This window comes from Stegodyphus dumicola, chromosome 3 (assembly GCF_044657685.1).
Source record: "Stegodyphus dumicola isolate Sdum_Otavi_A_Nest chromosome 3, ASM4465768v1".
NCBI lineage: Eukaryota > Metazoa > Arthropoda > Arachnida > Araneae > Eresidae > Stegodyphus > Stegodyphus dumicola.
Genome location: NC_140770.1, coordinates 48273595 through 48287153, shown reverse-complemented (window position 1 = coordinate 48287153; position 13559 = coordinate 48273595). Strand labels below are relative to the sequence as shown.

At 32.6% G+C, this 13559-nt stretch overlaps 2 protein-coding genes across 3 annotated transcripts in view; both read left to right on the top strand.

Moving 5' to 3' along the window:
* LOC118183140 (uncharacterized) overlaps positions 1 to 2135 on the top strand; it is a 125766-nt gene extending 123631 nt beyond the window's left edge. For both annotated transcript variants that reach the window (XM_085812859.1, XM_035352568.2), the window contains exon 19: positions 1817 to 2135. In XM_085812859.1, the coding sequence (XP_085668985.1) occupies positions 1817 to 1984 (168 nt within the window). In that variant the 3' untranslated portion in view covers positions 1985 to 2135. The remainder of the gene's footprint in view (positions 1 to 1816) is intronic.
* Positions 2136 to 12851: 10716 nt separating this feature from the next.
* The window catches only part of ScsbetaG (Succinyl-coenzyme A synthetase beta subunit, GDP-forming), a 43280-nt gene continuing 42572 nt past the window's right edge, over positions 12852 to 13559 (top strand). The window contains exon 1 of the mRNA XM_035352567.2: positions 12852 to 13008. Within this exon, the coding sequence (XP_035208458.1) occupies positions 12895 to 13008 (114 nt within the window). The 5' untranslated portion in view covers positions 12852 to 12894. The remainder of the gene's footprint in view (positions 13009 to 13559) is intronic.

Genomic DNA, 13559 nt, shown 5'->3' with positions numbered 1-13559 from the left:
CATTCAGTGCCGTATCGCTTTAAGTGTCTGAATCACGTTTCAAATTGTTACCACGAAATGTTATCTCCCTGCATTATTTTTAAAGAAATTAAAATTAAAAATCTGCATGAATGTATATATGTGAAAATTACGGTACCTAGAGCCATCAAATCCGGAATAACATAGTCCTTCACCTGGGGCAACTGCAAGCCCGAATTTCCCGAATTTTAAATTTTGAATTTTTTAGTTCATATTTGGTAAAACCGAAATGAGTTTTTAACAAATTCAACAATTTGAAAATGAGCAGTGGCAGCACTGCGAATTAAAACACTGTTATCTCCAACGCGTGACACTGTATATCAGAAATTCTAAAGACGCTATTTTTAAATATTTTGTGATTTCGCTATTCAATTGCATTTTGAGTGGCGTAAGTGGGAAGAATTTAATTAATAAATTTAACACACGAAACGTTATTGATAAAAAGACAAAAAAAGTTTTGCAAGTGATCATATTAAGAAAACTGTACATTGATACGATAAACTGAGAAAATACTCAAAAAATAGAAAAATGGATGCCAACGCTTAATACTCCATCGAGAATTCTAAGCATGCTGCTTTTAAAATTTTTGTAATTTTGCTGTTGAATTGTACATGGCGAAGTGCGAAGAAAATTATGCTTAATAATAAAGTTAGCAAGACAAAAAGAACTTGTCTAGCAGGGATGAATGAAAGAAGAGCAGACTTGTAGAAAGCAAGCTTAATGAGAGGGTAGAAAAACTTTCACATACCCTTTTGTGTGACCGTTGAAATCTGAGCACTTTCAGACCTTATTTCAGACCCTTATTTATTTATTTATTTTTAATTTTTACTCGTTTAGGTCACAATCGATCACAATCTGTGATCGGTTGAACGATCACAATCTATTTCGAACTATACTGTTTTCACACAGGGTTCTGCAATGCATTGAGCTACGTGTGTCAGCGAAAGCTGGTAAACATTATGCTTTTAGTTTTTTTTTTTTTTTTTTTTTAAGTTGAAAATCTTAGTTCTTTTGTTTTATTTACTCTTGCTACAGACACATATGAAGACTACAACTGATTTCTATATATGTGGATTTTCTCTTGTTACCAGCGATTTAACTTCAGAAACATTAGAAACAGGCCTCATGTTTTCGGGTATCCGTTTGGAGTCTTCTTTCCATGTAGAAATAATAATTCAGAGTTTTTTCCTTTCCAGTTAATAATTTTCTTTATTTTGTACTTAGAAATTTTAATACTACACAACATTTTTCAGCGTTTTTGAATTATGGAATAGGAATATTTCTCTTTGGAAAGTTCAAAAGTATATCCTTCTATCCACAGCTTGTTTTCATGCTACATTTTGAAAGAAGAATAAATTTAAAAGTAGCAGACGATATTTCTCATTTCAAATAATAAACTGTTGCCAGAAATTTTTATTCCAAAACATTTGTTTTTTAAAATTCTTTATTGAAATTGTTCTAAAAATGTGTAAACGCCCTCTGTACTTATACGTAAATTAAAATTTTTTCAGCAATATACACGTTTCTATTCATGCATTCAACAAAGAAATGCAGAAAGAAACGGAGTTTTTACAATTGAAATTCTTTTTGAATCAATTTTTAAATTTATTCAACATTAAGGATTTAGAGTTATGAGTTAATAAATGTTACTATTATTTAAAAAAATTGTTTAATTATAATTTATTTTTAATTTTTATATTTCATAATTTTAAAAAAAATTAAAAGATAAACATGTATTTGGTATGTTGGACTGAAATATGAAGTTTTAAGATTTTTTTTTTTTTTTTAATTCTTTCAGCTTTGGAATACAGTTAAAAATGACTGGGGTAAAACTAGAACTTGGAAACCCAACTTCCTGTCTTGGGAAATAAAACGCGGAGAGATGAAACCTTGGTTTGACGACACGTGCATCGCAACAGAACCGTACGAATCATTGCCTTTTGATACCGAGAGGGAACTTGAATAAAGTAACCACTGGCTGGCTTAGTGGACCAGTACACATTCTGTAGCTGTCATTTAATCCATCTTCGATGAAGAGTTTGTCACTTATAAGTGTGCGAAAAGTACCTGTTCCTAAAAAATGCTCATTATCGTTAATAAATCATATTTAATTTCTATTCATGATGAAGTCTATTCCTTTCTTGTTTCTTCTTTCTCGATAAATTCTCCTAAAAGATCCGCGAATTTTTATAACTTTTTTACACTACTTAATTTTATTTAATAGAGCTAATTTAGAATTAAACCCCAATTTATGAAAATGACTCTTCCTCTCCCCATTTTGTTTCAAAAACTTATAAGGTATTTCTACCGCCTTCTTGGCATGCCTTCGTGGTGTGGTGGTCTGCACGCTGGGCGCATATTCCAGAGCTCCGCGGTTCGATTCCCGGCGAAGGCTTTGCTCATTTTTCATGTCGCCTGTTTCTAAAAAATACCTAATGTCTTGCACACTCTAAGAATAAGAATTAATATTTTCCTGCACTGTATGAAGCATGAAATACTTCAGTATACTTTCCAAATTATATGAGTTAGAGACATTTAAAGATCCAGAGAAAATGACACATTTAAAATTAGTGCAATCAGCTTCCGATTAACCGAGTTAATACTGGAGACGACGTCCATAGTTAATCACGGTTTATGTACGGGTGGTGAAGAAAAACACAGGTAAGAGGAATAACCCATGTTATAATTAGTAAATACTATTAAAATACTATAAATAATTTATCCGTATTTTTAGATAGTTTAATCTAGAAAATAAGTTCAATTGCTTAAGTAAAATAAACAATATTCAGAACAAATGGAATACTCTGTAAATAACAGAAGCTTGAACGCAATTAAAAATGAAGAAGCAAAATTATAAACGTTCGCAGCAATAATTAATCATTTATTTGTAATTCAATTTCATTTAAAATTTAATTAACTTTAAATTTACTTTTTACGTATAGAGAATGTTTGTTAAAGGCATTAAAGAACGGTATTTACAAGAGAACGTGAATAATATCGTTGACTTAAAACTCGCTTAAAATTCTCAGTCAGAACTTCTTAGTTATTCCCAGAGTTCACCTGGCAGACACAATCTGATGTTACTTCTGCTGTTGTTATCACACATACTTTTCTTTTCCTTTAGTTTCCGCAGAGAGTTTTGTTTTAAGCTAATGGTCATGCTAATAAATTTTTTGTTGTTCTGTAATAAACAAAGTTAAACCTTTTTTTTTTTTTTTTTTTTTTTTTTTTTTTTTTTTTTTAGGATAAGGCCAGTTTAGCTGCATTTTACTTTAATCAGGAGTTTACCATACATACGTTATCAACATTTTTTATGCATATTGATTTATATTCGTTTTAGAAAGAAAAACAAATAATATAAAAAAAATTAAAGACAGTTCCTACTTAGGTCAACAAAGAAAAATTTTACTTTAGTTACTTTTTATTAACATTATTAACATTTTTTCGTTTCTAATTTATGAAGCGGATGGGGGTCTATAATTTCTCATTCTATCTGTCTCTTGTAATGCTTCATTATTGCAAGGAAACTTTCCAGTGAGTTTCGAGTAGTCCAGTTCTTCAATTAAAATTCCATCTAATAATTTCACACAACTCAAGGCGACTTATGCTTGACCTGCTAAGAGTTTTCGTTGACTTTAGGAATTGACTTTAATATGGGAAAAAACTGTATTAACATCAAGTGGCCACTACAAGTTCAAAAAAATGTATTTGAACTTGAGTGGATGAATAAAAAGTATTTTATTAACGACTGAAAATTTGTACACGATATAGGGAGAGTGTGAGCTAATAGCAGGAATTTAAAAACGAAGAAAAAAAAAAAAAGATCGATTGAGAAAATAAAATGAACATCAAAATAAAATCTTCCTTATATTCAAACCTTTTATATTCAAACGGTATTTTCAGAATGATTATAATAAGGATTAATAATTATAATAAGCAACTGTTATGAAAACAGTATGCTTTTATTTGTAAAATATCGTCGTTGCTTTAATGAATGGCAAAAGTCTTTTCGTTGTAACTTGGTTATCAGTTTTGTGATGTTACATTTCCCAGCAACACTCCACCAATGCTCAGCAGTTTTTTTTTTTTTTTTTTTTAACATTGTACAGTAAAAATCTTGCGCCTATATTCAATTTCATTACTTTGTGCTATATGTAATTTATGTACAGTAAGGAATTTAGAGTACCAGCATCCATGAAGATCGGAGGAAAAGAAAGCATTCCAGGAACTTCAAAAGCTCAAAGCAGAGTTTCTGCAAACGCGGAAAATGCTTTTCGTGAGATTGTTTGAAAACGGGTTATCTCTTTATGCGAAGAGATTTTCGGTAGGTTTTTTGTTCTGTTTCCCCAAAAGATTGGCTAGTTGCAAAGCGAAAGCAGCACACTTTCTACAGCATTTTTATAAACTATCTGTGAAAACATGACCTACATCGTTTCATGATACCACTTTCAATTTTTCAACCATGATACGTTTCGCTTTCTCCTCTGAAAATAACCTCTTGATCCTCAGTTGTCGTTTTAATAATAAGAATATTCAGAAGTCATCCCGGTCTAAATTCGGACTATGTGTAGGGTATTTTAGAGTAGTCCTATCGATTTTACGTAGTGCTATTTATGCCGCAGCAGCATCATACGGAGCAAAATTTACTGTTTGAACAAATCTTCTTTCCTTCCGAATGATTCTCCACAAATGCGCTTTCAGAATACTTACTAAATAGTCAGCTTTCTTTTGCCATGGGCTGGTTGCATTGACAACCACAACAGAAGGAATGGCGTGATAAAATGTGCTTCGTTGATCATTCGCGAATTGCTGTCTTTTTTTAAGTACCTTCATTGAAATCCTGAAGCGAAATTTCAGATGTTTCACTATCACATTTACCAAACTTAATACAAAATTCAATCATATCATTGCTATATTTTTTCATGGATGTCTTCTTAAACTTGCACAAATATATATATATATATATATATATATATATATATATACATATACTAGAGAGACGTTTCCTGTCGCTGTAACAAAATACTGAAAGCAAGGTTGCCCAACTGTGGATTCAAGTACGTTGACATATTCGAACAACCCTTATATATTTAGTACTCTAGTATCACTGTAGTGTGAAGGAAAATAACATGAAAAAGGCGCTACAGTATGGCCAGAAGTAAAGGAGTCATTGAGCTGGTTATACAGAGTATGTGACATTAAGCAAGAAATTGTTCGAACCCTGGCATTTTTCTAATTTGGTTATTAATTTACAAGGCTGAAAAAATTGTTATTTTTATGAACATGCTTTGTGAGATATTCCTCGAAAGGGTAAAATGAATAATGATAATAAGGGGTTCTGCTATGCTCCTGCAGTATGAAGCTTGAATATTTAATCATTCTTGTTACTTTGAATAGCTCGATTTTATAGCAAGAGATGGGCAGTGGACATGAAACGCATTTGTTATATTCCAAAGTAAGGTGGTTATCCAGAGGCAAAGTTTTAAATCTTCTTTTTGAACTTCGATCAGAAATTCAAATTTTCCTCTTTCATTCACAATTTGAATTGCAAAATTGTTTATTTAATGAGTTACGGTTATCGCGTTTAGCATATTTTAGCTAGATTGCAGTTCAATACACTTCTTACAGCACTCCAAGTGTTTATAGAATTTTTGTGTTCTTTAAGGCACAGACAGAAATGGTCTAAATCAGCGATTCTCAACCGGTGGTACTCGTACCACTAGTGGTACGCAAGAGAAAAATAGGTCACACGCAAAGAAACAACGTATTTTAAACTATTAAATTCAAAAATTAAATATCTCAACATCCTGCTTAAGTTTTTCTCTGACATTCGTAAATTTATGCAATCTGAGCTTTTGCTCAAGGTTCAATAGCTGCTCACAGACTTTAGCAAAAAAATCCGTTTCTATTTTCATAAGTATTCTTTTAACCATAGACATGACAAAATTTGTCATAAATGATGATTTTAAAAGAAGTAATAGAAATGGATGTTGTATTTAATAGGAAATAAAAATAAGTACCTATAAAAAGATAATCTTCTTCTTCTTCAATGGCCAGACAGCCCAGGATGGGCCCTTGCCTTCCTCAGAATCGAATACCAAGCTCTTCTATCCCTGGCCATGGACATCCAATTGGTTATTTTTAAAATTCATAAGTCTGTTTCCAAACAGTCGAGCCGTTTCCAAACAGTCGAGCCACCTAAGTTTAGGTCTTTATCTTTTTCGGATGCCGAATGTTCCGGCCAAGAAGATATTTTTAGTTACTGGATTTTCATCCACTCTGCACAGGTGTCCTGCCCATTTAATTCTCTGAATCCTTATATATTTTACTATAACTATATAAAAAGATAATAGCATCTCATTAATTCTTTTAGAGTTGATCGATTTATTAGCACGTCTACACTTCATGGCGCGACCATTTCCGGGGTCATACTGCTCTATTTCATCATTTTTTTACGTCGACTTGCTTTCTCTAACAGCAGTTATTTTGTCTTCTTGTTGCTTTGTACTCCTTAGAGCTCAGACTTTAACAGAAAAACATTTCGGCGTCATTTCTCATATAAAGTCGCACCTGAAACTAAATTTACTCAGTGCTCTATTCACCGTGAAGCTTTAGTAGCCAAAATAACTCTCGAAAACCTGAAAATCATTCTGAATACAGCTGTAAAAATTCTTAATCTTATTAAGATCGATCTTTAAATTCCCGAATATTTACGATTTTGTAGCAAGAGATGGGAAGTGGACATGAAACGCCTCTGTTATATTCCGAAGTAAGGTCCAGAGTAATCCAGAGGAAAAGTTTTAAATCGTCTTTTTGAACTTCGATCAAAAATTCAAATTTTCCTCTTTGATTCAAAATTTGAATTGCAAAATTTTTTATTTAATGAGTTATGGTTATCGCGTTTAGCTTATTTTGCTGATATTTTTGAAAAATTAAATGAATTAAATTTAGAACTACAAAGACAAAATGTTAATTTAATTACCATTAGAGACAAAATAAATAAAATGATAAAATCTCAAGCTAATAATCAGAGAATTGGATAATAATATTTTAAGTATCAGTATCAGTATATATATCAGTTTTAGAAAGTTTCTAACGGAAAATAATTTTAAAATAAAAGAAGAATTAGCATCTGACATTAAAAATCACTGTTTTTTATTGATAAATAATTTCAACATGTATTTTCCCGAGTTATGAAAAAGAAAATTGGATAAAAATCCATTTTTTTTTTCAAATGTACCTAAAATTTTATCTCGTAAAAAAAAAAGAACAGTTGAAAGAAATTTCCTATGATTGAACTCTGACTGAAGATTTCAAAAATAACACACTTGTTAACATTTGGCTGAACAGAAAAGAAGAATGTAAAGGTATTTCAAATAAAGCTATTAAATTTTTGTTGCCTTTTTGCACAACCTGTTTGTGTGAACAAAGATTTTCTATGTTATAAGTACAGAACAAAATTAAATGTAGATTCTAATTTACGGTTAAAACTAAGTAAAATAAGGCAAAACATAAAGAAATTGATCTCTCTTAAACAGGCCCAAATTTCACACTAAATTTCAGAATTAAAGTATTATAACTGAAATTTTGATACTTAAAATAACCAATTTTTAATTTGCAGGTCTAGTAGTGGCACAGTGGCTAGCTCGCCGTTCAGCAGCACCACAGATCCGGGGCTCGATCCCCGGGCTAGGGACGGTTGACTCAGCCTTTTACTCCTGGAGTGAGCCGATAAAATGAATACCAAGTTCGCTTGGGGACTGAACTCCGAGGTCCTGCGACATGGTAACCACTTGTCCAGGCTAAGATGCACAAGCCTCACTATCCAGAAAGCAGATATCAAGGCACTGCCGACCATGGCTCTCTAAGGGTTGTTTTTGCCGCCGAGTTTAGAATTAACTAAATTTTTAATCTAATATTTTTATGTGTGCATTAATACAAATAGCCAATAGGCTGTGCAAATGGCAAGATATTTTTTTTAATATCTCCATTGAGAAATTTAAAAATAACCATTGTAAAATGTAGTGATGGTACTAAAGTTTTTCAATTTTTGTTCAGATGATACGCGTTAGTGAAAAGGTTGAGAACCGCTGCAATAGAGCATTTAATGGAACATTATATAAATCATATTAATTTGTCAAAAATACATCTTTAATTAATTTAATTTACTTATTGAAAAGATACTTTAAAGCCAAAAATAAAATTATGCTGTACTTCTAAAAACATTTCAAATGATATATTCTAAAAACAATGCAAGATCATTACTATCCAATGATTTCGGCAAGCATCATATGTTATGTAAAATCCTGGTACTTCCATGTTATTTTCCGCCACAAGAATGCGTATGATATTTTTAATTGTAACAGTATTAATAAGTTTTAAATACATTCACTCCCTCCTTCGCATCTTCGAGTAGCTTACAGAATGTGAAATCCATTTTCCTTTTTCTTTCTCCCCCCCCCTACAAAAAAGTGTTTTTAGTCAAATAACGCACATGAAGAAACTCAACTATCAAATTATGTTTCGAACAGTTATAAAAAAAAGTTGCAAACCATAACACAAGAATATTTCGTTCAGTTTCACTCATAAGACCGAGATGACTCAGCTCATCACATTGTTGCTGTTTTCGGAACATTATAACACGTTTGAGCAATGCTTTTTCGAGGTGCCTATATAATGGAAAATACTAATAATTTTATGAAAAAAGGAATATCTGATAAAAAAAGTACGTTCTACATTTATTTAATAATAGAGTCCTAAAAATCATTACAGTATTGCAGACACTGATTAGCAAGGCAAGCATACATATTGTTACGACTTTTTGTACGCAAATAATTTTAGTGAAATTGTAGTTTTCTTTTTTCATAATGCAACATCAAAATCTAAAGAAGCGAAGCTTTGCTGGAAAAGTAAGAATACAGGGGCAAATCTATTTAATATTACGTAAATAGCTAATGTGGTGGCCAAATTTGGCTCAAAATCGCCAAAAGTCTCCAAACTTCGCGCACATTTGGTGACATTTTAATCCAGTCCCTGTATAACTGTAATGGGTATTGTAATTGATGCTATATGTAGCTGTATCGTATCCGGCTCTCATATGGCTTCCAGTAGTTTCGAGAAATAGAAAGTATTAGAAATCACTCGGCGGCCGGGAGAAAATTATATAAATCCAAGGAGAGCATCAATTTCTCAGTAGTAGTTGTTAGTTCAGAGCTGAATTAGGAGCATTGATATAGTTTTCTCATCATAATCAAGGTTTTCCAAAATAAAAAGGGAAGATCGCGAAATGTATCCAAAAGCAACACAAAACAGAACACTAAACAGTAACCATAAAAGACCCTACAAAGTAGTGAAAAAAAGGATTCGGAGGGATATCACATGGTTATATCTCATGGTGAGTTTAAGAGGCGAGCCTTGTTTGTTTACCTTATGCTTCCCTTGAGTAAGTCATGTTTAACTCATTTCAAGTAGAATGTCTAATCAACATGTATCTGAAATCCTATGGGCGTGCAATGCCATCTCGTGCCAAAAGTTATAGTTTTTATAATGTACCAGGACTCTGACACGAATATGTGACAGGCCAGGGGTGAGGGAGAAAACGCTCTGGCCCGGCAGCATGCTGGCCTGGAAATGAGTGCGTTTCTTGCTGGCATATATGTGTGACAGTCCGAGTAAAAGGGTTAAAACTTATACGGAAAGTGACATCTTATTTCATTCCCTAAAGCTCCAGCAGCCAATAGCAAAAGACTTATGAATACTGGTTAATTCTCAGTAAATGTTTTTTTTTTCCTCGTTCATAATATGAATGTGAGAAAATTTCCCTTAGAAAATCTTCTACAGAGGCATTCCTTAGGTAGATAGTTCACCTAGACTTTGCATAATAAACCAACCAAGCTATTGTTAAGCAGATCGCTAAATAAATAAATAAACTGATAGCCTTAAATGAAAATTTTGGTACCATAACAGAGAACGATTCCGTATAATTCAGATATATGCAAGGTGTTAGCAAGGTTGTGAAATAATTTTGATGCTGCCAGAATCAATTCTTGAAAACTTTGCCTTTTGGTTGAGCTTTGCACTGCATTGCGTTTAGCGTTCTTACTAGTTTGAAGTGCAATTACTGATCGTATACAATGATAATATGAAGAACTTAACGAGTACTTTTGTGGAAATTTCTACAATTGTGAAGTGTTTCTTTTGGTAAAATTAATTTTACCAAGCTATCGTCAATTCTGTGTGCATTTAATCTATTACGAAAACGTACTCAGATAGCAATTTTTGGTGTCAGATTTGGGATTAAATGCTGAAGTCAACAGCGATGATGAGACTCAGCTCGTGGCTAAGACAGCTCGTGGAAGCCTTTGCTGCATTCAAAGGGGAGATGGAAGCGGTCTGAGAAAAGAATGAAGGAGCCGTCAAGTCTGTTAAAGAAGTTACGAAAGCGAGCCAAATTCTGTTAAGAAAAAGATGAAAGCTCTTCAGGAAAAGATTGAAGCAGGTGAAGAGGAAACGAAAATAGAAATTACATCCATTATAGAAAACAAATTCGAGGCTTTGGAAGGCCGGAAAGACACGGTTGAAAATAAAATTTGGAGAAACTGAAGAAAGAATTTCTGCTGCCGACCAACAGATCAGAGGAAGAGTTACTACTGTCAAACAACAAATCGAAGAGAGTGTTTTTATTCTCGTATAGATTCAGAGTACAGTCGATTTCAGAGTTCTGCTGTCGCTAAAAATGTTGATAGCTTAGAGAAATTCATAGCCACAACAGGATGCACTTCTGACTGTTTCAAAATTTTTACCCATTTCTTTTCGACCCTCTAAAACTGTTCACTTCTGATGGAAAGTGATCTGATAGACTTCCTAGGAAGTGTCTAAGACTCAGTTCTCCACAGTAGCGGACATAAATAGATGGAATTCTCAAAATAACGCAGCTTCTTTGAGAGCAGACGCTGCTGATATTCCTCAGACTCTGCTCAAAAACCAGAGACAAACCGGCCTTAAAGTTCTGGAACTACGGTAGTGAAGGCCACATTGTAAGCACTGCAGAAGACCCTCAAGGAACGGAAAAGAATGCGATTATGTATTTTCAAAGTTATGGGATTCTGGCATAAAAAGGAACTTGTTGGAGTGTTTCAATATTACTTTTTTAACTACACTTAGATTTATTTGCGGTCTGTGCAAAGAGTTAATTACTATTGTATTTGGAAAAGAACAATTAGATTTAAGTAACAAGACAGTGATAGATTGGATCTATTTTCTGAGAGAAGTTGGCGCACACAGACTTTTGTCAAGACCAAAGTAAAAAAATCAGAGGACCTAACCGCATAGTAGAAATCGACGAAAGTAGCTAGAATTTTCATAAAACGCAGAAATCAAGTAGCTAGAATACTCCCTGAACAATGGATGTTCGGAGGAATTTGTCGAGAGAATAATCAGTGTTTCATCGTAAGAGTTCCTGACAGAACGGCGGCCCCCCTCTTACAAGCGATTACAGAAAATAATGAAGAAAGATCTATTACTATTTCTGACTCATGAAAGGCATACAAGACTGAAAAATTAAGATGTGCAAATTTCGAATATTTGAAGGTCAATCACAGTTACAATTTTATTGACCTGGATACTAGTGCATACACACACAGAACATGGAAAGATTATGAGACTCAACAAAAGGGTGAAACAAAAAGCATCGCAGAACTGCACGACAGTACTTAGACTCGTATTTATGCGAATGTGTGTGGCGTCGTCTTCATAATTTTTTTTTTAAGATTTTTATTTAAATAGCTTTTTTATTGTTGTTAAAACAGGGAATTTAAAGTAAATTTATGCTTAATTCTTTTTGCCAATAAACTGTGCCACAATTTTTTTAATCGTGTGTTCTAAAATATTAATTTCAACATTTCTTTTGAATTAATTTCCATTAAATATGCACTGGGGAACAATATGAAAGTGACATTTGCTCCAGCTTTCCTGATCGACGGGGTTTTACATATGACTAGTATTCTATCATTTAAACAGCAGAAAGTAATACAAGATCTTCTCCTGTGTTGTACAGCATTTTATATTTAGCAATCAGATGTGAAACTTCATATGACGCAAGTAAATATTTTTTTGCAAACTAATAATTTGCTCAAAATATTGTTTTTCTTTAGTTGAAGATTTTTAGCAATCGTTTGGAATATTTTTTTGGTGTATTGACTTACGTAAGATGCTTGGATTCAAGATGCTTTTTTATTATTATTATTTTGATGGTTTTACTTTCAACTGAAAATGTGTTTTCCCACGAGAAGTTACGTATGCATTGGCGTTGTCATAGAAGCAAAGTTTCTGCATCTTTACTTCCGCTTTTCGGCGACATTTGACGTCGTGATTTTCTTTACTGCCAACGCCTAAGGCCATAAGGCTGATGGTATTCGATTTCTCTGGGTACATAACTTCATATAATTTGCCTTTCGACAACTGTCACTTTTGCCATATGTTAAAAATGATTTATATGAATTGCAATGCTGCAGAATTTGGATACCATAGTTTTTCTTTTTGTTCTGTGTTCATACTACACAAGGATTTTTAAAATATTATCAAAATATTACTTACAGTATTTTAGATATAAACTAGAAACCATTACAACCAAGCATTAAAAAGTTTAATTATCATACTCTTCTTCTATGGGATCTAATACTGTTAATATCTTATTTTATGTTAGTTCATAGCATATTATTAGATAATTATTGTAGCAAAGGACAAAGAGCACTGTTTCTTTAAGTATTTAATGGATCAGAAGTTAACAACCGCAGAATAAAATATATTTACATTAGATGCTTACTGTGTTATTTGTATTGCGCGCAAGCTTCTGTTTCCACCTAGTACTTGCGTTTCATGTTTATCTCGATCGACCTTGCCCTCGAAGAATCAAAGCAGCTCGATATCATGGCGACGATTTGTGGAGTTTTAAAGCGTGGATCGTATTTGTATAACATTTTGGAACGTAAGGTATATTGCAAAAGTATCTGCAATAATAAACGTTTGAAATTTTTTATCCCTGAATTTTTTGTTAGCTTATATTATATATATGGCTACAGTAATCGTGTAGTTTTACCGATGTGATCTAAAACCACGTGACTTGTTTACGTGCAGACGAAATTTTATTCATTGTTGATTAAGCTAAGAGCACGAAAAAAGTACACCGAAAAAGAATTAATAAAAAATGAATTTAAAAAAAGTTCAATATTTTGAATCTTTTAGTTCTATTTTAGCTAAATTTAATTTCTCATACTTTAAGTATAATACATTTTTAGAAACAATTAGTGATTCTGAGGAAATTCACATTAGTTTTATTGAAGGGATTTAATTTAAATAGCGATTCATAATAATTAATGCAAATGCATGCTAATAGGAATATTTAAGTAAGCAAATATGATTAGTGTTTGATGTTAATGTCAAATGAAAGTGTCAACTTTTCCAGAGGCAAATTGTTGTGTCTATATGGAGCTCCATGCTGAAATACATTTCACTCTTTTTTCTCTTAAATAAGTCTGTGTTGC